Source organism: Penicillium malachiteum (genome assembly GCF_028827825.1).
Source record: "Penicillium malachiteum strain IBT 17515 chromosome Unknown utg000002l:1.0-8849297.0:1.0-8852440.0, whole genome shotgun sequence".
NCBI lineage: Eukaryota > Fungi > Ascomycota > Eurotiomycetes > Eurotiales > Aspergillaceae > Penicillium > Penicillium malachiteum.
In genome coordinates this window covers 673,321-697,296 of record NW_026643095.1, presented here as the reverse complement: position 1 = coordinate 697,296, position 23,976 = coordinate 673,321, and the positions used below count along the sequence as shown (strand labels likewise).

Sequence of the window (23,976 nt, the reverse complement as noted above, 5' to 3'; positions counted from 1 at the left end):
GTACGGAATAGGCCCGCGGAGTTCTAACTCCATGTGGAGATCACGGGACCACAGTTAGTCAGCGCCAAGTAATTTAGTCCCTCGTGCTTTCACCTTTTAACCAATCACATACTCTTTCATATATGTCTGTGCGTCCATCTGGCACGGGTGAAATGCCGAGTCCCTGTAAATCTTATCAGTTTTTATACCCTGAATTCCGGATTTTACGGCCCCCGGGGGCCATCCAAGAGTTTCAAGCCCCGTAATCATCTTATTATGATGCTTGATTTTATACTGATAAGAAAAAAAACAATCACTTCAAGTGAAATCTGTAATTCATTGTTGAGGACATGAAATGTGTGAGAACAAACACTAGTATTCCTGAATCCTGGTCTAGTCGGTAAAATGCACCTAATGAACCATAATAGACTAAACTACTCTCATCAGGGTGGCGTGGGACTGGGCCGTCGCTAATTTCCAGACCCTCGTTTTCACCTCGCCCCATTTGCGGAGTAGCTTCCCAAAGCCTCTTGAATTTCTCCTTTTACCTCTGTTGGCACTCTCTGCCTCTCTGAAGTTGTCAGGCCTCATGGATTTCCAACCTGTCATGAACTTGCCTTAGTGCTCCTCTATGCGCCATAATTCTGCATTTTCCTTCAAATGTTGCCACACCAGATTCTTTGAATATCTATTTCATCCTTCCAACCCTCACTTAACCTTGGCGCCCGTCATTTGATTTCGGACAAGGGCTGCGTCTCTTTTGCCCGCGCTCCACCATGATGCTCATCAGCAACTTCGGTACTAGGCGCCAGTACTTCTACTTCTGCCTCGCTACAGGCGCAGTGATAACATGCCTGTTAAATCTCGCCCTCTTCACTAACATAGAGAGGCGTACGATTCAGATTCCCGGACTCGGTGAATTTATCATACCCTACAGCCATGCGCCGGCACACTATGCGAACGATAACCACCCCATTCAAAGCCTGATGGAAGAAGCAAATGAAAAATGGGAGAAGTATGAGAGTTCGCATTCAACCAATTTTCGCCATGTGGTCTCCAAATACCGCCAAGCAAATGGCCGGCATCCTCCCCCGGGGTTTAAAGACTGGTATCTATTCGCTCGAAAGAACAAAGTGCACGATGTGGACAACTTCCAGCAGATAATGGATGACCTGCGACCGTTCTGGGCTATTCCTCCCGCAGAGATACGAAAAATGGCAGCATCACTACAGGAGAGTCAGGGCATCGCGGGTATCCGAATTCGAGATCACCATGTCGTATCGGAGCCAAATGGCTGGAGAGCAGAGACATTGTCGCATTCGATCGAGCGCATTGCGGCATACCTACCAGATATGGATATTGCGATGAATACTTTGGACCAACCACGAGTTATGGCGACCTATGAAGACATCCAAGATTACTTGAAAATCGAAGCAAGGAATAGGACTATGTTTGAGTTTCCGGTCGGCAAATTCACACGCAATATGCTGCATTTGTACGATCCGAATGCCACCAATGCCAATATCGACCCGGGGTGGTTTTCTGTCGCAGGAAAGCCCTACATGGAATTTGCGCAGGAGTCATGTTCACCCGGTTCACCAGCTCGAAATGATAGCATGGGCACCGAGGAAATTGAAAAGCTGTACAAGACTCCTGTGGGCGGTTTCATCTCTAACTTTACCGGTTCATCGGACTTATGTACCGTGGGACCAATTTTGGGTGACCAACACGGGTTCTTGTTTTCAGCCTCCAGTAACGTCATCACGAGAAAATTACTTCCTGTGTTTGGTGAGTGCAAGGTCAGCGTCAACAATGATATCCTGTTCCCTGCGAACATGTACTTCCTCAAGGACCCGCGATATGTCTTCAACCCACTTCATGACAAATCCTGGAATTACAAAGATGATTCCTTATTGTGGCGTGGTGTGACTTCAGGTGGAATCCAAGTGGAAGATAATTGGCATCGCTTACATCGCCAGCGTTTTGTCCACATGACAAACGCCACCGAAATGAATTCTCAAACCGTGTCAATCTTATCCCAGGATATGAAAAACGGATACCAACCTATGGATTTCCAGCCTGCCGAATTTGCGACATCCTACTTTGATGTGGGCTTCACAGAGGCCTGGGGCTGTATTCCGGACTGTTCCTTCTACGATAATGTCTGGACATACAAGGAACCCAAGGATTTTAGCGAACAGTTCAAGGCAAAGTACCTGGTTGATATTGATGGCCACAGTTTCTCTGGTCGCTGGCGCGCATTCCATCAGAGCAGGTCATTAGGTCTGAAAGCTACAATCTTCAGAGAGTGGCACGACTCTAGACTTCTTGCATGGCGTCACTTTGTACCGATGGATAACATGTATGGGGATTTGTATTCCCTCATGACTTACTTTATTGGTATGAATTCTTCTCAGACCAACGCTCCTCATGACGCCATTGCTCCTGGACCTGCTATCGCCTCACATGATTTTGAAGCTCAAATGATTGCGACCCAGAGTCGTGAGTGGGCCCAGCTCGCACTTCGTGACGAGGACCTGGAAATCTATCTCTATCTTCTCCTGCTAGAGTATGGACGTATCATCGATGATAACCGTGACGTTCTGGGATACGCTGGGGATGGGAGTGAGCTTGCAGAATTTGATGTCGAATATCAATTGACAGCACCTCTGTAACCCAGATTCAAGATTACTGCCTAATGTGTATTGGTATTTTTGACTTGGTTGTTTGGAGTTTTGGTTCCTTTTTTGGAGTTTGGGTTCCAAGGGTTTCAAGTTTCATGACCGGCATGGTGCCATGATTTGAATGTCATTTAATAATATAGTGCTTTGACCAATTGTACATATTAAATTCTTTATCAGTTTATCATGATAAATGATGAGCTTTATTCAACCTGGCGGCTGACCTGCATGTATCTCGCGTAGGCGAACGGCGAACTACTATAATATGACAGCACGAGGGCTTGAGCGTGCTGGAAGGAGATTCAAATGTTCTTTACTATATCATCCATGAGTGCTTAATACCCATTGACTGAAACCAATCACACCACTCTGATTGTTCAGCGGATAGCTATTGGCCATATGCATGTGGTGAACGTGATAAATGACACTCCTTATCAGTTCCACGGTCTCCGAATATCTCTCTAGTGCTGATTTGCGCCACATTCTTGTTGTTAGATCTTGCAAGGCTCTGATCACGACACTAAAATTTGGACATCTATGATATTGACTTCTACTATTCATAGCTCTAGCCTAGTAGGCCTTGCATTGCATCATGATTCAATTTCTCGCAGCGAATTTGGTACTTATCTCAACCTTGGAAGATATCTAGGTAATAGCAAATACTTGTACAATACTTAACTGCCAGGTGTGAACGAGGTCTCGCACAATTATGTTCCAAACTTGGGAAGTTTCATTTTGATGTTCGGATTATGATGGATCTTACATAAATTTGAACAACCTTGGAAAGAAAGGGGCACCTGGGTGATCAGATATCCAACCTTGGGTAAATTGTATGCTTTTACCCCGTATTCCTACTAGGCTCAGCCTGATCCCGATTTCCATCCATGAACAGCTGGTCTCGCATGCCCAGACGGGAGAACACACCGATTTCATGCAGCAGCGGTTCAAAACCTAGAAAAAAAAGTACTTGAATGAATTCTCGGGGGGCCTGACTGGATAGTTCCCCTCTCACCCTAATCGGGAGATTCGCGTGCAAATGCAAGAGCAGGGATCATGCGCATTTGGCGTATCTCCGAGTGATCACTGGCAGGTGATTAGTTACGTACCGAGGTGGCGATGGGTGAGTTCAATACCTACTCAGGCCGCAAAACCTTCCCAAATTCTTCATGATGGAGATTTCCAGTATCTCAATATATGAGACAAAGAGCCGTCAATAGCCAGCTCTGGACATTCTGGGGTTATTCAAAGTTACACATAAAATTATGCTCTCCACGAAATAAATTGCGGATCATCATTTGCAGGGTCTAAATGCCCACCGGATGAGCGTCGGGGCCCCGCTATGGATTCTTCTCCGCTATACTAAGATGGGATCAAAGGCCGAGGCATTGACCCAATGGAACACTTCAAGCCACTCCTATTAACTTTCTGGAAGAGCAGAGTGCGCCCGGGCGCAGGTGATATATTTGGCCATGCTTGTAAGTATTACAGGTACTAGTATTATCCCCGACGGTTTCTTCATAATATCACACATATCTGACGCGTTCTGCATACTAGTGCGAAGAGCTAGTATGGAGTACTTTGGGTTGCCTTACGCATAGACTGTGCTTTGGGCCGAACCAATGAAGGATACAAATTATCAAAGATCCGACTCATACATCTGTCTATTATTGGTCTCTCCTGAGATGTTGTTTCCGAGATTCAAGTGTTGGAGGCTTGTGTCATAAACCGGGAAGCTTGATTCAGGTAAGCCTCTGGGGCCCCCCTAGGCCGTCCAATGCTACATCCTGTAAGCCTCAGACGCCACAAAGATGCACTTGGCTCTATAGTGGCTGCCCGCAAGGCTTAATTTAGTAATTTACAGTATCTCCAAGCTGGAAGTTCAAATATTCCTCGTACAAATTAGATTGGACATGGATAACGTGCTTCATTACCTACCCTGGAGCGGAGCCTTGCATCCATATATCAAGCCTTTCAAGGTTAAAGTGTATGAGCTAGTAATATCGTATGAACCAGTGAGATTGACGAAATTTCCACTAGACCGCGCGAGAAGAAATGGGAGACAAAGAGGACATCCGGATGGATACTACACTAAACCACTGGCAAGAACAAAGAAATAGCCTTTCTTAGCACTTGACATTGTACGCCTACTCCTTGATTTTCCAGGCACCTGGGGGCTTGCCTCAATTATTGAAACTTGAAGCAATATTTGAATCCTGGAACGATATAGACCTTATTTCCTCCAGGTGTCTACATACTCCCCACACGCATGCATTATGTTCCACCTTCAAAATGGTATTAAAAACCGAGCCATAGATATTCAGCTGTCGTAACCAACTTTGAAAATAACCAATTAAAATCCATAACTGACAGCACTGATAGCAATCTTGGAACTATGTAGCCACCTCACTGGCAGTTCCTTTAGCTGCATACTACCCTGTACCTGGTCCGAGTTCCCCCTGATAAGCAATTAATACCCGCAGAAACTGTGGCGACCAAAGAGCTGCCCTCGCTTGGAAGATACCCTGGAAAACTCCTGGAATTCCATGGCTGCCAGTGGCTTGAATCAACTTTGCAAGGTTATCTTACACTCGTACTAACCCCTGCGCGGATACTGACGGCCTATCGGCCCCCGGCAAGGAAATTGGAGTATCTATTCCAGCTCAATGACTGGTACACAGGGAAATATGCGCTAATACTCACTCAAGTGCTCAACTGGTAATTGTCGTGCTATCACGCCTGTCTCAGGTGGCCCAATCTATTATACATAATGGTACCCCCCTGGGTACTATAAATCCTACGTTTCCTCCCAAATGTTCCCTCCGAGTCCCTGCGTCTGCCCAAGCCTCATCAAGAATTGAATCAACTCCACGCTCAATATGTCTATGCTTCCGGGCCCTTTGGCCGTCACGGCTCCTACGGAGCAAATTCGCGAGGCTGGTATATCACCAGATGAAGTCCGCCAGATGTCCGTCGCCGGTAAACATCCTGGTGTACGCCAGCGTCAATGGGGTCTCCAGGCGCGTCTCGACCCTACCGTAACCTTCGAGGAATTCTCATACTGGGCGAAGGTTGAGCGCGAGATGGAGGAAGAAGAGAACCGGCGCTTCAAGAGTCTTACCACTGGCTATGGTGTCATTGGATCCATCAAGGGCTACTTCAACCTAAATCCTTATGAGGATGCTAAGGCTAAGGCCAATGCTGGTAACCCCCCTGCCATCTCTTCTACTGAGTGGAACGTGAATGAGAAGGCACCTGTTGTGGCTGGAGATGAGGCGGGTGTCAGTCCTATCTCACCATCGACAACTCATGACTTCGATGCTGAGTGGCGACAAGCTGCCCGCGCACTGCGCACTGCTGGATGGGGAGGTATCTTCTATTTGATCACGACTGATATTCTTGGATGGGGTCAGACACCCTATGTCTTTGCCAATGATGGCTACGGCCTTGGTGTTGGTATTTTCCTTCTGATGGGTATTGCTGCCGGTGCATCTGGATGGATGATTTGGAAATCTTTCATCGGTCTTGACTCGTCGCGATACCCTATTGTCAGCTACGGTGATCCTTTCTTCCGTCTCTACGGCCCCTGGGCACGTCATTTTATCAATTTTACTCAAGCTATCCAAGTGTTTTTGAGTGTGGCTGTGGTTCTTCTTGGTCAGACTAGTCTCATCGCACAACTTGCTGGAAGTGTTAACCTTTGCTATATCGTCTGTGCTATCATTGCCCTGGTTGTAAGTATGGGAAGTGGGTATATGCGATCTCTTAAGCACCTTGGATGGTTTTGTAACATGGCGGTGTGGCTGAACATCATTTCCTTCATCATTGTGTGAGTATGGGTCCACGTCATGATACTGACACTGCTAACATGTCATACAGCTGTGTTGCGGCTGCGAAGTATGGTCCTGATCCTACAGCTGCCGTTGAATACGGAATTCTACCAAAGACTTGGGCCACAAACCCAGTCCCTGTGAAGACTTTTGTTGGTACTCCTCCCGCATTGTACCAGCAAACAGATTCGAAACTCTTTGCTGCGCAGTTCAATGGAATCAACAGCATGGTTTGTAAGTCTAGCACCCAGATGCACAATTGATTCAGCTTGCGAGTATGCTTTACTCACTATTTCTATCAGACGCATACTCTGGAGCTGTGCTGTTTGTCGCATTCCTGTCTGAGATGCGCCATCCCATGGATTTCTGGAAGGCTATGTTCACTGCGCAGCTATTTATCACCGTTGTTTATATCTTCTTTGGAGCATTTGTATGTTACTCTCCTTTTGAATTCAAGTTGGCTGAACGCATACTAAATTTAAGAAAAACAGTGCTATGCCTACTACGGTCAATACGCTTATGTTACCATCACTCAAGTCGTCAAGCCAGAGAGACTTCAAGTTGTCAGCAACGTACTTTCCTTGATTACTGGTTGGCTTGCCATCTGTAAGTATACCCATTCAAACTCGCATAATGTCTCTCAATAATATCTACTGACCCACTTTTAGTCCTATACTTCAACGTTGGCATGAAGATTATCTACCTTGAGGTTGGCCAAGAAATCTTCCGCCTACCTCCGATCGCCAGCAACAAAGGAAAGATCCTCTGGTGGTCTCTCGGCCCGCTCTACTGGATCCTTGCCTTCGTAGTATGCATGTCCATTCCCGAGTTTGCATCATTCACAAACTTTGTCGGTGGATTGTTCAGTCTGAACTTTACCTACTCATTCTCCGGTATAATGTTCCTGGGCTTGGTCATTCAGGAAGGAGCTAGACTACCAGGTGAAGGCTTTGACCCTTCCACTGGTGAGACGACTCGCTTTGACAGCGGTTACAAGAGATGGGTCCGTGGCTATAAGAAGTCTTGGTATCTCAGTGTACCTGTGACTATCTTCACTGGTGCTGGTTTGGCTGCTTCTGGTATGGGTACCTGGGCAGCTGTCTTGGCTCTTGAGGCTGCTTTCGGACCTAGTGGCTCTACTGTCACCTCTTGGACTTGCACAAATCCGTTCTATACAGGTTGAAATGGTGGTTCACATGGTTGGCGATATTTCTGGTTGGAGCTTAGGTGCTATATACCTGGTGGGAAAGTACTTGGAGTGGAACATTTGAAAGAGACTGGGCCAGCTTCTCAGATTCCTGAAATACATAGGCCACTGCTGTATACTTGAATTGTAGTCTTGCTTCTCTAACGAGGATCATTTTATTTACTACTACATCCACAATTACATTTTTTCACCCCTCTCATATCCTTTCCTCGGCCTCCTGTACATATCGTCGTACACGGAATGTCTGGCTTTGGTCTAAGCGATGAGACTCGCTCCAGATGTCAGATACGTGACCACAGAAATGAGATGAGACATGTATTTACTTGTCCCCAGTTTTGGAGCTCTCAATATCCCTACTCTTCTTTGGTCTCAACCCAAGTTTCTTCCGAACATTAACCGTTCTCACATGCAACGCACGCTTCCGTCGTCGTGGAGGATAGTTGACAGGACTTTCACCTCCAGTGAAAATTGCCATATCGTAAACCAGTGCACCAAATAACGCTCCACTGATATCGGCACACCAGGGACCCCAGATCCACCAAGCATGACTTTCTCGAAAAAGGTGACCGCCCCACCCAGCCATGACAGCCACAAGACGGGGACCAAAGTCGCGTGCGCAGTTGAAACACCTGAAAAATCAGTCACAACGAACTTGAAAACAATTGAACTAGGTAAATGGGATGACTTACCCTCCAGTATTATAACCCAACGCAAGAATCACGACCGAAATAAGTATACCCAGAATGAAAGCCTGCATTCCCGCTCCAGGGGGAGCATTCGTATCATCACCAAGAGCAACAACAGCACCGAAGAGAATTGCACTTCCTAGAAACTCAGTGAAGAAAGCTGTAGCGGGATGAACAAATGATTTCGGCGCAGTAATCATAGCCTCCGAAGCCGGACCGGCATTCTGAGCTACTTTAGAAGAAGCGTCGACCTCAAGTATCGCATCGTGATAAATTGCATAAGCGATTCCACCAGCCGTGATTGCACCAAGAAGCTGTGCTGTGATGTATATAGCACATTTGCGAGCGGGAAATCCACGGAAAGCAGACATGGCGATTGAAAAAGCTGGGTTGAGATGTCCTCCGGAGATACCACCTGTGATATAGATGGCTACCATAAAACCGAATCCCCATGCGACACTTTGGGATGTGTAACTTCCGGCTTCACCAGACGAGGTGTAGTGGGATAGGGTGGCACATAGACCAATAATCATTGCGACGGTTGTCTGCGACAGAATATTAGCAAGGCTTCAATATCTTGAGTCTGGTTAAGTAAAATACCCCAAGCCATTCAGCCAAAGGCTCCCGAAGGTAGTGTCTGATTCTCGACCAAGTATTGAAGAAACCATCATCAGAGCCTGGATGATGTTGTCCTGACTGCTGGTGTGTTTCACCTGCATTATCACCTTCCTCTTGCGCTGCTTGTCTGTCTTCTTTTCGATCTTCTGGTAACGCGCCATGTTGCATACCCGGTCGGACAATATGGGGAAGAGGCTGAGCTAAACTCCAAGTCGGTGCATCTCTCTCTTTGCCATATTGAGGATTGTAGTCGCGATAGTGCTCTCCGATATATGAGTTGCTCGGAGGATTGGGTGCCCCGGGCCCAGCTAGACTGAATGTTGGGTTGTTGCCAGCACCTTCATTCTTGCTGCCGTCTTCCTGGGTTCCTTCAGGAGGCTCATATTCTTGAGATTCCATATCTGATAGAATCCCTATGTCAGAACTCTGGATCGTGATTGATTTAAGGTTTTGAAGTTTAAGCTTACTGTCGTTTGCATTCCGGTTCGAATCTTTTGAACGCGACATTGTGATAGAAAAACTCCAGATCACAGAATATAATTAAATAGCGAAGGGGGGATTCTTTTTTTAATGTTGAACAATGACCTTAAAATCTCGGTGGTGGAGTTCTCGAACTATGAAAACATGGATCCACATCCTTGGAAGGGACAGCTCTTTTACGTCACTTGAAGATTCTACATCATCCATGGACCCTGGACCACTGTCGATCATTCTTTACAAGGGGAGAGTTACCAACCAATAAGAAAGAATTTGAAATCATTTTAAATTCTTTCAAAATCTTTCTCTTAAGTGGTTTTTGTGTGACCTCCATGAGCAGAAATTCATCATAGGATCATTATCTCTCTATCTCATTCTGAGTTATAGAGGCAGGACGAAGAGGGAGTTCAAGTTCCAACTCACACGGGGCCCGGCTGATCATGCCGAGGAAGCCCCAGTAAAGGTGCCTTCCATTTTACCAGTCTTGCATCATCCCAAATAGCATAGCACCATTGCCACTCTAGGTCACCCATGAACTCGACTCCAGGCATTGTCCATGTATCGAAAGAAGGATCAAGATCGACTGCATCTGTAAGATTGACTCCAGGATCATGTTGGATAATCTTTGACCTCTTCCAGGCTAAATTCGGTCGCTCAATTGGTGGTAGCGTAGACCAGAATTGTTCAAAGTCTCGAATTGCGTGTCGATCCGCAGGTACAGTCCAAGGTAGCTTATCATCATGCCCCACATCCATATTTGGCCCAATAAAGGTATCATTCAGACCATGCCCTCCCCCTGTTGCATTTCCTACCACCAAATTGCGCCGTTGAAGAGGGGTAGCATGTATGACACGATAGAGAAATTCTGGCCCGATAGCGACTAAGCTATCGAGCTTCGAAGGGAAATCGTCAATATCCCGCTCATCCTCAAATCCCAAACGCCCCAACGGTGGAGAAGCAACATCACGCGGAAGGGAAACAAATATAGTGAAATCTTGCCACTGGGATCTGTGTTCTTTCGCGAAATTGCGCATACTTTTGCCAACTTCTTCGGATATAGGGACGTATTTCGATATAAGGTATCCCCATATAGATCCCATTTCCTCATGTTCCCAAGGGGGCATCGCCCCATAGAATAAGCGGTAAGCTTCTTCATTTAGCTCGAACAAGTCACCATGCGAGGTCCACCGGTTCTTACGATAATTCGCCGAATCATCCACTATCTCAGCCGTTCCAAAGATATTCGAAAGAACCTGTAGTCGGCATAATGCTCTCAAAATCCGACCTTTCTCAAGATTGGACAACTTGAGGGGTATGAATTTGTCCTGCCACTGTTTTGGCTGTATCCAGCTGGGCCTTGGTGCGTTCCTCTGGAAATCATCCAAGAAGAAACGTAATACCCTATGAAAAAAAGAGAATTTCCCGGATTTCTTTAGAATCCCTAGGGACGTCTGTTCGTAAAGAAGGACTCAGACCAAGGTCACGTATCTCTGCGCTGCGTCGCCATGTGTCCAGCAAAGCGGTTGCTTGTTCTTTGTGGTGTTCCATAAGGAGCCCTTTTGATCGGATTGCGGTGATAGTTTCTGACAAATCCAAAGACATCTCTTCAGATTGTCTCCTGAGAATGCTACTTAGTATCACATCGGAGTCTTTAACGGACTGATATATCTTATATAATCTTAGTGATGTGAGGCCGGTAGATATCAGAGAGGCATGGTCGGATAAATGATACAAGATGAGGATGATCAGCTCCGCAGGGAGGCTCTCAAATGTGGGCTTGGACTGGATGCAGGAAGATTAGTAAAGTCATATTAAAATATGCTTATCATTTCACTGACCATATTCAATATGCTAGTAGACTGAATATTTGGTGGGATATTCATGAAAGAGGATAAATGGAGAACAGAAGACTGGGACAGAAAATAAGTCATTGAGAGATAAGTAAATCTTAATTTACTCCGAGTCTCTATTTAAGTGTTATGGCTCTATCTATGACAATATTTGCTTATAGCCGCTCGACTTCTCCTAGGAGTCCTACTAACGTGTCATAGCCCCCTTTGACTCAGACGCCTAGAGTGATGTGGACCAATCGATTTGCGCTACGCAATCCACGATCCACCAGTTGACGACTCTCACTACCAACAACTTGGAAATCCCCTATAGCTAGAAGGAAGAAAACTCTAAGTTGGACTAATTTCATACTCATGTATTTTGTCAATAAATTATGATATAATGAGCGATTAAATACGGGCATCATGTGATCCTAACATCTGCTGACCGACTGTTTCAGTCACAAGCTTAGTGGCTGACAAGTGACAACTTCCCTCCACCAAATCTCACACCAACTGCAAAATAATATTCCATGCAACAATTTTAACACCCTAGTTCAATACAACACTCCCTTCATAATGAAGATGGCGATTCAGGCAGTTCGTCTGCCCCTCAGAAACATCACGGGTATTCCGACGCGCTCTGGTTACCCCTCTTTTGCTGCACGGACAGTTCTCCAGGCCTCAAACAGACAGGCAACAATTCCAACTCGGTCGCGGCCTTTCACTACATTTCTGCATTTACATCAAAAACCAACTGAAAAGCAAAAATCAGACCCTAATTATTATGGGTCAAAGCCACCTGAAACTCCACTGGCGATGAGCTTTGAGTCGATTGGTATCGGCAAAAACCTCAAGCTTCTGATCCTCACTATGTTAGCCGTTTCAGGCACAATAGAAGTGCTCACTTATGGCAGAGAAATTTGGCTCTGGTGGAAAGGCAGCGAGGGCGATGAAGTTTGAATGCATATTTCTTTCTTCGAGGCGTTTCTTAGCCCGAATTTTTGCAGACTGAGACGACCCAGGAATGAATGGTTATGTAAGTTCTCAGCTTGTGTCCAGTTGTATGTGAAAGGGTAATATAACTGACTGAAATAGGGAACTAGGCAATGATACCCAGGAATCAGGTGTTTGGTTGGATATTGAACCATGGCTTTACGTACTTGAATGATGCTTGACGACAAATTTATCATTATTTTTTTTCACCGTTTGGATACGCCATAGCATATGCATGGAGCTTAAGAACCGAAAATAGCAGCGTTGATCAGTTGTTTATCGTGGGTTGGGGAGTTAAGGTGATAGCATTGCTCCGATGAAACAGTTTAAATTTGATCTCACACTAGGCTCTGGTCGGATGTACAAAAACTTTGAGAGAGTTCGAGCTCAAATGATATGTCCTAACCCCGTAAAATATAATATCCAAGCAGCGGCCAGTTGACAGTTCATTGGTCCTATTGGCCATGATTATAGCCTTTCTCTTATATCCGAGCGGGAACGGACCTTATGTCCGTCAGGCATCCTGCCGCATCCATCGGCAGTATATTGGCTGATGGATATAGGCTTCTAGGATATCATGAGCGGTATACAGGTGATATTTTGTGATTTAATTACTAGTGGTAATCATAATCTTTTTACAACCCCAGGTCCGAGTTCAGCTTCTCACACTACATAAGGTTCACTTCTCTCAGATATCTCCCCCACTCAACACTACCTCAGGCAAATCTTACATCGCTCAAATTCATTCCCAACTGCAGAACGTGAAGATGACAGACTCAAAGATTGTTCTCATCACAGGTTAGTCAAACCAGCCAAAAAGAAATCCCAGGAGCGAGAGACGCCGGGATACTGACCTTATCCAGGAGCCAACTCAGGCATCGGATATGCCACAAGCAAGCTCATCTCCTCACAACCAAACTACCATGTCATAATGGCATGTCGCAGCAAGGGAAAAGGGTTCAAAGCCATGGAGGAAATACAAGGCAGTGGAATCAAAGGCACTCTCTCCGTCCTTCAGCTCGATGTGACTTGTGACGAATCTATCGTTGCTGCCGTGGAGACAGTTCAAAAGGAATTTGGTCGGGTCGACGTATTTGTCTCAAATGCTGGGATCACAGCTTATTCAGAGACGGGCAGCAAGAAAATGACCACAATATTTGCAACGAATGTCACTGGAGCGGTCACTTCATCCGAAGCATTTGTGAGCCTTTTACTCAAATCTTCGCGTCCATACCTTATCCAGATTTCCAGTGGACTCGGCTCCTTCGGACTAGCCACGGATCCCAAGGACTCCTACTATCATAACCCATCGCACGAGTATCGAATGAGCAAGGCTGCGCTGAATATGGCTACCGTCCAGCAGCACAAGCGCTTTCATAGCCAGAATATTCGCGTGTATGCTTACTGTCCCGGATTTGTGCGATCAAACCTCCGAGGCGAGTCTGAGCAAGCAAGAACTGGTGGTGGTTATGCTGGTGATCCGATGGATTCGGCAAGAGGAATTCTTGATATCTGTGAAGGGAAAAGAGATGTCGATGTGGGTCGATTCATTCATGCGAATGGTATTTATCCGTGGTAGATGGTCGAACCAGTCAAACCCGCATACAATGAGAAGTCTTGAAAAGAGGAGTTATCCTGCTTAATCAACTCGGATAACTGGGAACTCTTGATGACTTGATGCTAGAACTGGAAATTGACCTTATAAAAAGGTTCAGGGTTCAGTATCATCTTTCATGTTGTTCTATGCTGCTGATGTATGGTCGTTCAGTTTATCAATTCCTCAACTTGAAATTAGTATTCACAGGGGCTCGGATCTAGCAGTATTCCCTACTGTGTAGTGTCTAGCATCTAACAGTGGAAGGCCTACCAGAAATTGGACTATTCTTATTCTACAGGTTTGAAGGCAGCTCTTATAAAATGTACCTCAAGTGCTACTAGTAGTAGAAAGGAAACGCTGACTCTGAGTCTGGAAGATATATCCATATCGGGTTAAGTACCATCCAGCGAACCCCAAAATGAGTACGAATGCTCCCTTACATTTTTAAAACGAGAATTCCAAGCATCGAATCTGCCCTGCTAGCCTAGGTGACAAGCGGCTTGCGATCCTCCGGGAGACAAAAGTATCGACTGGGATTGTTGGGTCCCTTTACTCTTGACGGTGGCAGATTCAGTACGAAAGGGTGGGTGGGATCAGCTTCGCTGGGTCAATCTTTTTTTTTGATTTTTTTTTTATATTTTTATCGATGAGACTTGTAACGATTCTCTATTCCTCAGAACTTTCAGATTTTCAAATAAAAAGAATTGAGCGAAATGGAAGGGATTCTGCGACGGGGTTTCACTACGTCAGTCAGTGAGCCATGTGGTTTCTGATTTTGAAGGCCTGGAGTTCATTCCAGCTCTCGCTGAATTTTTTTTCCTCTTGAAATCGAAGTTCTATTGAAGGCTCATATGGAGGCTGGGAATGTCTAAGTCTGATCATTTTAGCTATCGGCACAATGTAGCTAGTCCCCATTTGTGTCCGGCCCGCCCCGAACCTTGGAAGCCATCCATGGTCTTACCCCTTCCGAGTCCAAAATCATGAGTCCGCGCGCCCATTGAAAGCTGAACGACATCAGTTCGACAGAGTAGGTTCGAGAAGTATAGTCGTCATAATGAGCATCTACCCTACAAACGAGGCATAAAAGCGGACTATTTTCTAGCAAACTGAGGTTTTTTGGAGTGTCTAAAAATATCTCGACCAGACACAACTCCATCTTGTTCAAAAATTCATCATGCCCCCTCCTCTATCATCATCACGAGGAACCAGAGATATCACCCATCTTTCCCAAATTATCGGGGTAGAACCGGATAAGGAGCCCCGGTGTGCCGGTTACGCTTACTCCCAAAGACGACGCTGTCACGCCCAAACAAACCTTCATGATCGCAACCGTGCTCTGCATTTATTGAATATAGGAACTGAAGAATTGCGCGCTGGAAGGACGGTTGACCATATACTTGCAGAGTTAGCTCTTCGTGTCCTGTGCATTCGAAATCATCGATCACAAGCAAGAGGTCTTACGCAACGCTGGAAAGAGAAAGTCCAGCTATTTATTCAGGCTCAGGCAAGGTCTTCTAGAAGAAGGGCGACAGAAGCAAGGAATCGGCTGCATAGAGCTCCTGTTACAGAGCCTGCTCCGGTTTTGAGAGAGGCTGAAATTAACATTCCCTCCCCGTTGAGAAACCTGTGGACTTTATCTGACTTTTTCACAAGAGTTAATTCTCTTTTTGATTCAATGCCTGCTTTCTTTCGGTTTAAAAGTGGCAAGGCCCCGGGACAGCCAGTCTCCCCGAAGCAAGTACGTCAACCTATAACAGGCTCTTGCTCAATTTGCTTGGAGCCACTACGAAAGTCTAGCCTCTATTCCAGCAGTGATAATGGCACTTACAAGGGAGTCGTCGAGCAAAGAAAACCGAGGCTTACATACTGCAAGGGCGAGTGTGGAAATAACTTCCATTTGAAATGTGTACAGAAATGGTTGAAGTACCGTGACGCTCATAACTTGAAGGACTCGGAACCAACTTGCCCGATATGTCGAAGCATTTGGACTAACTGAGACATGGCTGGAATATTGAAAACATCATATCAATTTGGTTGAGTTGATAGAATTTTCTTTCTGAATAATAGCTTGGACAAGAATCTAAAAAAGGCATCTTACAGAGGAGAATGTACTGTCTTCAAGTCTACCCGCATGCACTAAGGGGCCATCCAGCTGCTAGCTTTTCATCCTTGGAAGCACCAAATGCTAGAAGCCCATCATCAAGAATTGTAGACCTGCGAACATCTCTAGCCGTCATTGGCTCAGCGTATGGATTCGCACGATGCATAGATTGCCTATGAATGTCAGTATAGGGGACCGAGAACAATACCATGAGCTTTATATCTTACCGATTATCCCACCAGACCATGTCCCCCCCTTGTCTCCACTCCATGGAGAAAACGTACTTTGCTAAAATCAATAACCATTTATGTAGATTCAGAAAAGAGACTCACCTTAGGCTGAGTACAATGATCTATCAGTTCCCAGATCAACTTTTGACTTTCTTCAAAGCTCTTTCCCAAGATTTGTTTCGCATGCGCAGCCAGGTATAATGTTTTGCGGCCATCTGGAGCCACTTGAACGAGTCGATGGAATGCTGGGGGCTTGGCCTTCAACTCGTGAGGAAGAGGGTTGCCAAACACGGCTGGCGATGCTAGCTTTCGCGAATGCCAAAGACTATTTCCAGGTTAATCAGCTAACCCGAGGCGCTCTTGTGACGGTGTGGACGTACTCATGTTCAATGATGAGATCTTCAATCTCAGTCTTTTTGGATTCAGGAAGCTCCTCATACGCTCTTCGGATATCGGCAAAATGAGTCCAAGATCCTCCCTCCACTGGATTTCCATGAGAGAGCAAGATGGAATATTTGGATCGTTGTTGGTGATATGAAGAATCTGTATGCCATAAAGCATTTCCCAAGCTGTGGTGCCATCTGCGACTGTCTCGTTTGACAAGTGAACCATCTAACTCAATACTAGTAATCGTTTGTTAGAATCTAAGTGAAGTCATTTTCTTGTAGGCAAACTTACTTTCCCACGTCAAATAATAGTGGTTCTTTCAAACGGTCATTCTCTCGGCCATAGAAAAATGGATTAATCTCCAGCTCATCTCCCAGCTGCTGAGAGAATGCAATATGACGGGCATTGTCTAATCCAGTTTTTCGAAATATCAAGACACCGAACTTATCTTGAAGAGCGACTAACTAAATCTCATTGTCAGTTCATGTTGCCGTTATATGGGGATAAGACTCACCTGTGCTACAATCTCAGTTGGAATAGGCTGGTCCCAATCAACGCCATATAACTCAGCTCCAAATGATGAGCTTTCAGATTGAAGTACTGGTTTGATGGTCAAAGTACCCTCGTGAATTGCAACATTCTCATCTTCTCCTTCCCGTGGAGGACATGTGTTGTCGTATACACGGATATTCATATGATCTAGAGATGGACTCATCGCGAGAGATAACAAAAGTACTTCTTATCGAAGAAATGATCACTCATTTTGGAGACAGTTCTTGCTTTTAGAGTTCGCCATCTGATATCTCGACTTCAAGATAGTCGCGATAAGAGATGATCAATGAAGCCGTGCGGCCCGATGCCGACAATACCGATAATGGAGAAAGTGAGCGATAAGATTGCGATTATAGATTAAAACCATATCTATTTGAGCTCATAGCTTGATGTCAATTCAAATTTCTCTATCAAATTATTTCCAAGCCAGAATGACCGAATCAAACTTTGTGACCATTACAGCTGGGCCATACCAGTTCCTTGCCACTTTTGAGTCAGCAGCCCCTAAAACCGTCGAACTTTTTCGCACTTTGCTACCATACAAGCAAAAAATTATTCATGTACGATGGAGTGGTGAAGGGATGTGGATCCCATTAGGTGAAACCGACTTTGGAGTTCCTTTCGAGAACCACACTGCACATCCCGCTGCTGGTCAGATTCTTCTATACCCTGGTGGCTTTTCTGAGACTGAGTTCCTATTCTGCTATGGAGGAGTTTCATTTGCAAGCAAAATGGGCTCATTAGCGGCCAATCATTTCTTGACTATTGTTGAGGGAAATGAGAATCTACGTGCTCTTGGAGAGCTGGTCTTGTGGAAAGGGGCTCAAGATGTTTTGTTTGAACTAGCTGATGAGGAAAGGTATGTATTAAAATTTTTTATCCTATTTCCCAGATCTGGATGGCGAGATGCTAATGAATTTTAGAGTACAAAATTTCAAGAGGAAAACTCTTGTCAGGCTCTAGTTGAGTCGGCAGTAATACTCGAGTGCTGGGCATTCAAATGTTGGACGCATGAAGATGATGTACATAGTCTAGATTTTATAGAGTCCCAATATTCCAATCTGCAAAGTCATCAAAGCCACCGAGAAGATTGCCCGCCCAATCAACCCCAGAGTCGTTCATCACTTCTAGTAGGGATTGAAATGCATAATCATTGACTTCTTGGCAGTCTTCTTTGTCGGCGCCATCTTCAAGGACAAGGGAAGAAGCATAATGTACAATGCCTTGAAAATCTTGTGCAGTGTGAAAAGTAGCCAATGAACAAACACTGTCGAAGACCTCAATGGCCAGATGTAGAAGATTGGCGAGGATAGATGTCGAAAACTGTGAAAGGCGGCTAGGTGCCATTGTGCTGCGATCAAACGTACAGATTTGGAGGTTATCTAGTATTTTGAAACCTTAGTCATTGGACTTAGTGTCACGTAGAAGAGCTGTGTCACATACCGTCGACTATTCCTCTGAGATAGCAAAGCACTAGGAATGTGACTGCAAACGTGTGTGAAATCCATGTTGAGTCAACTGTGCAGTGCAGCCGACTAATCGAATCTGAATCGGCATGATAAGGGCCCTCGGGAAAGGTAGACGTATCCTGTGAGTCTAGCCTCCAAACAAATCTTGCGCCATGAATAGACAATGAGAGTATCATCTGAGCAGCTGATGTCAAGCTAGTCTTAAGCATTTGAAGTAGCGGATCTCGTTGGAGTCTGCCGGGATCATGGGTTTCAACGGAAAGCCAAGGCGTTAAAGAGGCGCTATTCAGGGAAAGCCGATACCACTGGAAACCCATCAGGATTAAGTTATATCATGGTTTGGTGTTGAACTCACTCTGACTGAATTGAAGGGCATCTGGTTATGATTTGAAGGTGTATCCTCTTTGAGCCGGTTTGTTAGAAGGTTGTCTCCGTGCCTCTTCGTTTTTCATCTCTCAACTCACTTAAGCGAACAATCCATGTTCTTGTCCAAGTTAGTTGAGCGCAAATAACATATAGTCTGGCTTTCTCTGCTTACCTTTCCCACTCATCAAGCTCCCTGTTCAATTTCATCAGACAGGCTGGACCGAGCCGACGACCAGAGATATCGCCGGAGCTTCGCATAGTGCGGTTGACAAGGGCCACAAGCTCCACAAGTCCACTGACTCGAAGATCTCCTGGATACTGAGAATCAGTGTGCGAGCTGAAGGTACGAGCCATCCTCATTGCTATTTCCGGATCGAAGTCTATGGATGCTGGAAATCCAGAAGTGAGCATGAGGTTAAAGTTGCATGTGATTAAGTTGTAATAGACACGCATTTTGCTAATATGATCTCCAGAGGGCAGGGCATCCCGTATTTGGAATGGTGCTAAGACAGATCGATCTAATCCCATGAGAAGGGCATATCGCATTGCTAAGCCCAAAACAGCGCCTGCGCTGATTTCATTATACCGACTTCGAGGAAATCTAGGGGCGGGGTCGTCATTCTCCAATTCATCTTCTTGTTCTCGGACACACGGCATCCACTGTGCATATAGAAGTAGAACACGTATCGAGTCTAGTGTCACATCGGATGGGGTTGGTCGAAGAAGAAGTCGGGAGACTGCCTTATCCAGAAGACAAGTGAGCTCATTGAACTTGGGATGCACAGATCTCGCTGAATCACTATATCATATTAGTTGCTATAAGTGGCATGCTTACCGTGAAACTCACTCAAAATTCCCCTTGCTCCAAAATCTCGCACCAATAGAGCATATCGCCAAGATCAGGGCCGGAGAGTGGAGTTCGCGTTCATTCCATGATTGTCGTGTACTTTGATTTAGAAGAGGAGCGGAGGGGTGACATTTATCAAAGAATCTAGTTCGAATTAGTGGTGAATCATCAGGTGTCCTCAAGATCTTGCCTTACATATTGATTGCTTTCTGCGCATCTTCTGCGGTGAGAATGCCTTGTCGTACAGGATCAAATGGCGATATCCTACTCCGCCTAGCCACCTCAGGCTCGGAATCGCGTGTCCCTTCATATTTTGCAAGTTCTCGGATTGATCTCAGAGTCGCAATCGGTGGGTCAAGCTCAATAGCATCTACTCCAGAAAGAGATGTGCTGGCTTGGCTGGGCGATAGTGTTGGATGACTACTAGCATGGGCTCCATACTGTTCCGAAGCCGAGGATTTTCCTGATCCACCAGTTGGGATTTGCTTGTCCAATTGGGCTCCTTTTTCAAGTTCCAGAATTCGATTTTCCTGTTGATTGAGCCTTTCCACACAATTTAGATCTCTCAAATACAGATACCATTGAGGAAATGCCAGTTATTACTTACCGACGATTGAGATCCATAACCACCTGTGCCAAGGTAGATGGGCTTTTACCATCTAACAATCGCGTCTCCTCCGTTTCGAATGAACATTTTATGTGAAGCTTCATGCATCTTTTACAGGGTTCCAGAGAATTTTCTGAGACATCTGAAGATGTTGAACATTTTTGCTTCCTTGCTCGACACTGTCATTCTTAGCTATCAGGATTGTGCTTTGATTTGTATGAGTTGGAATTTGGAATTCATACCTGTAAGCATGCACGGGAAATCCGACGAGCCTTAACTGGTCGCTCGTCCTCTGAGCTGGCTGGGTGCGCATGTAGAATCATATTGAAGCTCATCATATCTCGAGCTTGTAAGAGGATATTACATTGAGATGTTGTGAAACATAGTCTCCAAATTTCGTAATAGCAGGCTTATCAACCTTATCTAGAGTCGATAACATACCGAGCGCTGATTCGACAAGGTAATATATGGTAAAAAACGTGGGGGTGGAGATGTGGAGAATACAGACCAGTTGGCCTAGGTAGTTGGTCCAAGGAACGATAATACGATTCAGAAGTTAGATAGCAGTTACAAATTAGTCAATTGATAAGATAAAATCTTCCATAATACAATGTTGAGACAAAACTCCTCGACAAAACTCCTCCCTGTGGTATCCTAGATTCTCTCCGAAATCTTCTGCCATGTACTTTTGGGCTCCTCCTAATTTCGATTCTTAGTTAGTTCGATTCAGCGATAGATATAATAAGAAAATGAACTTACAGTGCTGATGACTTCAATCGAAGACCCAGTAAAGAAGTCCATCTCCGTAGGATCGATCATCTTAGACTTGTTCCAGAATTTATAGCCGAAGAAAAGAACTGCAAACAGGGGTACAGGGAAATAGGTCGTGATGAACGAAGAGACATCGAAGGAATGAACTGACATAATATTAGCTGGGAGAACAGAAGACATTCGATATTCAAGCTTACTGAAAGAACTGAATCCACCAAATATGATCACCAAAATGCAAACTGATATTCCATCTGCAAGTTCTATTAGCCTCCACTGGGAATCGCCGAGATGAGTGAACTTACAGTAGGAAAGGTAAGGCTGGAATGGTGCTCTATAAGGCAGAGTCTTGCGGTCAATGCCCTGGGCTTTGAGGCCCTTATGCCATTGAATACTTGTCCAAAGAATGCCTGTCCACGATATCATGCCACACATTGCTGTCATGTTTGAAACTGAAGGAGTGTTAGTTGAACAATAATTTTATGGGGACTCCTTTTCAGCAATCGAAGAAGAAATTATAAAAATAATGAACACTTACAGTATCCAAAAACGGTTCCCGCCTCGCCGTCAGCAGCGGCCATAAAGGAAAGCAGAGCGAATACTCCACTGAAAACGAAGCAGACCCAAGGAAAGCCATCCTTTCGAGTCTTGAGAAATATCTTTGGTGCGTGGCCTCGTGTAGCCAGTCCGTACAGAGTACGTGTAGAGACAAACAAATCAGCTATGCCTGCAGACCATGCGCTGGTGAGGAGAGCGGCATTGATGATAGATGGCAATACGGATATTCCAGCATTCTGTTCTCTTTTGTCAAAAAGCCGACCGGAGTCAATATTCGAAATTTATTAGCTTACCTCGATAGCGATAACGAAAGGACTTTTTGCCGCCGTAGAAGAAAGGTTCAGAGATGGATCGGACGGAGAGACAAGGATGCCAATCAGAAAGGCGCTGCAGACATAAACTATTGTGACTCGTATTAGCGACTATCAGAAAGAAGACAATTGAGAAGTTCAAACTCACATAAAATCAATCTGATCCAAACACTCTTGATTGCCCTTGGCACGTTTTTTTGAGGCTATGGAGTGTCAGATGAAAAGTCGCATGTAAACCCGAGAGGTTATTGAACCTACATCAGCAGTCTCTGCAGCCGCAATTGCAGTAATTTCGGAGCCGATGAAGGCAAAGGCAGCATTGATAAGTACTAGATGCAAAGAAAGGTTAGAGACGGTGCGCAGAAATAACATAGGGACAACATACCACTGAAGAATCCAAGAAAGCGGCCCTTAGCACCACCTGTGGAAGACGGTTAGATGAATTCAAATCATGCCCAATTTTAAGCACAGATCTTACCGATCCCTTCATATTGAACAAAACCGCCAGTATCTCTCCAGAATTTGAATCCAATTGCTTCATGGTCAGGTCCACCTCCAGCACTGATTACGATTCCCACAATAATCAGTCCTATGATAGTTACGACCTGGAAATTATCAAGTTAGTCAGAAACCGGAGAGTTTAAATCAAAGCAGGCTCTCAATTAAAAGAGAAGATGTATGGGACTTGCCTTGATGGAGCAAAAGTAAAACTCCATTTCACCAAAAACACGCGTGCCAGCATAGTTGACAAGGTACTAGCCATCTGAGGTTAGAAATTTGGCTTTCCGATCAAGCGATTCATCGTAAACATACCACAATTATCAACATCAATCCAACCCACATCGCATTATTACATATGCCAGTCGTGCATGTAGAATCTGTCTGTCCTGCTGGTGTCCAGTAGGTAATGAGGACGGCAGCCGCTGATATTTCCGCTGGTAGAACGACTTTGAAGGTTCAGTATGATCATCCTAGAGTTTGTGGTATGCGGTCTTACCAATATAACTATATATAAGTTAGGACATGATTCGAATGTTCCCAGATACATAGGAAGGTAATAAAACTCACTTGAACCAGAATAGTATACCCATTGCAAAGCCCAGCTCCGGAGAGTTGAATCGTCCAGCAAGAGCGAATTGACCACCGGGAATAGGGAATTGCGAGGCCATCTCACCCAAAGATACCTAAACAACATAAGAGATTGAAGGGACTTGGGATTATGTAGCTTGAACTCACCATCACCGAGTAGAGAAGTGAGGCCATGATGCAGTATCCAAGAAGTAGTCCGGCGGGTCCTCCATCCTCCAGCTCAGTACCAGTACCCAGAAAAAGACCTGTACCAATAACACCTCCAATAGCGATCATTTGGCTGTTGAAACATAGTGAGCAGACTGCAAAGTCCTATAAGAAGTATTCATGTCTTACAGGTGACGTGGCTGGCGAAGAGTTAGTCACAGCTCTATCTTGGAATTCTTTTCACTATACCTTGAGCTGTCGTTGAAGTGCATGATTGCTATGGCTATTTTCAATTGCTCCAACGCCAACTGGTACTTCGTTGGCATCGTGAGCCAGCTCTTTCTTCTCCTAGAGAGCAGATTAGTATTGCTTCATTGCTTCATGTATGCAGACTACCCAAACATACATCCTGAAACATCTTGGTTGAGTGATTCAACTTGAAGTTCGACAAGGACTGATTTCTCACAAGTGAGAATCGCAGCGCCTTTTAGATCATCTCTCACTCTGAGTCTCTTGAGATAACCATACTCATCCATGTTATCTCGCTCCACAGTCCAGATAAGGCTGTTGTTGATAATTGCGCGGCCCCATCGGTACTTTCCCGCGACTCTTATCACAGTGCGGGCGGGCACCGACATCGCCGAAGG

General features: G+C 45.2%; 10 protein-coding genes across 10 annotated transcripts; 5 read left to right on the top strand and 5 right to left on the bottom strand.

The window, feature by feature from the left end:
* Positions 1 to 755: 755 nt before the first annotated feature.
* On the top strand, positions 756 to 2,654 carry N7483_003313 (uncharacterized protein; the record flags this gene model as incomplete). Its single annotated transcript, XM_057086750.1, has 1 exon — positions 756 to 2,654. The coding sequence occupies one exon, from the start codon at positions 756 to 758 to the stop codon at positions 2,652 to 2,654; it is 1,899 nt and encodes a 632-aa protein (XP_056946579.1).
* Positions 2,655 to 5,536: 2,882 nt separating this feature from the next.
* N7483_003312 (uncharacterized protein) lies at positions 5,537 to 7,670 on the top strand (the record flags this gene model as incomplete). Its single annotated transcript, XM_057086749.1, has 5 exons — positions 5,537 to 6,486; positions 6,537 to 6,721; positions 6,790 to 6,917; positions 6,979 to 7,093; positions 7,156 to 7,670. The coding sequence occupies 5 exons, from the start codon at positions 5,537 to 5,539 to the stop codon at positions 7,668 to 7,670; spliced, it is 1,893 nt and encodes a 630-aa protein (XP_056946578.1).
* A 343-nt stretch (positions 7,671 to 8,013) lies between these two features.
* On the bottom strand, positions 8,014 to 9,397 carry N7483_003311 (MIP/aquaporin family protein; the record flags this gene model as incomplete). The annotated part of the gene is made up of 3 exons (XM_057086748.1): positions 8,014 to 8,323; positions 8,384 to 8,925; positions 8,981 to 9,397. 3 exons carry the CDS (start codon positions 9,395 to 9,397, stop codon positions 8,014 to 8,016), a joined length of 1,269 nt encoding a protein of 422 aa, XP_056946577.1.
* A 497-nt stretch (positions 9,398 to 9,894) lies between these two features.
* N7483_003310 (uncharacterized protein) lies at positions 9,895 to 11,316 on the bottom strand (the record flags this gene model as incomplete). Its single annotated transcript, XM_057086747.1, has 3 exons — positions 9,895 to 10,728; positions 10,925 to 11,257; positions 11,314 to 11,316. 3 exons carry the CDS (start codon positions 11,314 to 11,316, stop codon positions 9,895 to 9,897), a joined length of 1,170 nt encoding a protein of 389 aa, XP_056946576.1.
* Positions 11,317 to 11,883: 567 nt separating this feature from the next.
* On the top strand, positions 11,884 to 12,267 carry N7483_003309 (uncharacterized protein; the record flags this gene model as incomplete). Its single annotated transcript, XM_057086746.1, has 1 exon — positions 11,884 to 12,267. The coding sequence occupies one exon, from the start codon at positions 11,884 to 11,886 to the stop codon at positions 12,265 to 12,267; it is 384 nt and encodes a 127-aa protein (XP_056946575.1).
* An 800-nt stretch (positions 12,268 to 13,067) lies between these two features.
* On the top strand, positions 13,068 to 13,879 carry N7483_003308 (uncharacterized protein; the record flags this gene model as incomplete). The annotated part of the gene is made up of 2 exons (XM_057086745.1): positions 13,068 to 13,098; positions 13,164 to 13,879. 2 exons carry the CDS (start codon positions 13,068 to 13,070, stop codon positions 13,877 to 13,879), a joined length of 747 nt encoding a protein of 248 aa, XP_056946574.1.
* Positions 13,880 to 16,020: 2,141 nt separating this feature from the next.
* Positions 16,021 to 17,309, bottom strand: N7483_003307 (TauD/TfdA dioxygenase family protein; the record flags this gene model as incomplete). Its single annotated transcript, XM_057086744.1, has 6 exons — positions 16,021 to 16,171; positions 16,226 to 16,281; positions 16,331 to 16,553; positions 16,609 to 16,851; positions 16,907 to 17,079; positions 17,130 to 17,309. 6 exons carry the CDS (start codon positions 17,307 to 17,309, stop codon positions 16,021 to 16,023), a joined length of 1,026 nt encoding a protein of 341 aa, XP_056946573.1.
* A 289-nt stretch (positions 17,310 to 17,598) lies between these two features.
* On the top strand, positions 17,599 to 18,090 carry N7483_003306 (uncharacterized protein; the record flags this gene model as incomplete). Its single annotated transcript, XM_057086743.1, has 2 exons — positions 17,599 to 18,026; positions 18,060 to 18,090. The coding sequence occupies 2 exons, from the start codon at positions 17,599 to 17,601 to the stop codon at positions 18,088 to 18,090; spliced, it is 459 nt and encodes a 152-aa protein (XP_056946572.1).
* Positions 18,091 to 18,205: 115 nt separating this feature from the next.
* Positions 18,206 to 20,473, bottom strand: N7483_003305 (fungal specific transcription factor domain-containing protein; the record flags this gene model as incomplete). Its single annotated transcript, XM_057086742.1, has 8 exons — positions 18,206 to 18,549; positions 18,611 to 18,941; positions 18,992 to 19,038; positions 19,101 to 19,120; positions 19,175 to 19,801; positions 19,850 to 19,993; positions 20,045 to 20,392; positions 20,457 to 20,473. The coding sequence occupies 8 exons, from the start codon at positions 20,471 to 20,473 to the stop codon at positions 18,206 to 18,208; spliced, it is 1,878 nt and encodes a 625-aa protein (XP_056946571.1).
* A 637-nt stretch (positions 20,474 to 21,110) lies between these two features.
* On the bottom strand, positions 21,111 to 23,967 carry N7483_003304 (Amino acid/polyamine transporter I; the record flags this gene model as incomplete). The annotated part of the gene is made up of 19 exons (XM_057086741.1): positions 21,111 to 21,155; positions 21,216 to 21,373; positions 21,425 to 21,478; positions 21,530 to 21,676; positions 21,763 to 22,018; positions 22,076 to 22,182; positions 22,242 to 22,296; positions 22,352 to 22,422; positions 22,479 to 22,514; positions 22,572 to 22,698; positions 22,783 to 22,848; positions 22,907 to 23,040; positions 23,091 to 23,098; positions 23,162 to 23,277; positions 23,330 to 23,462; positions 23,519 to 23,529; positions 23,579 to 23,677; positions 23,736 to 23,783; positions 23,833 to 23,967. The coding sequence occupies 19 exons, from the start codon at positions 23,965 to 23,967 to the stop codon at positions 21,111 to 21,113; spliced, it is 1,806 nt and encodes a 601-aa protein (XP_056946570.1).
* Between the last annotated feature and the right edge of the window lie 9 nt (positions 23,968 to 23,976).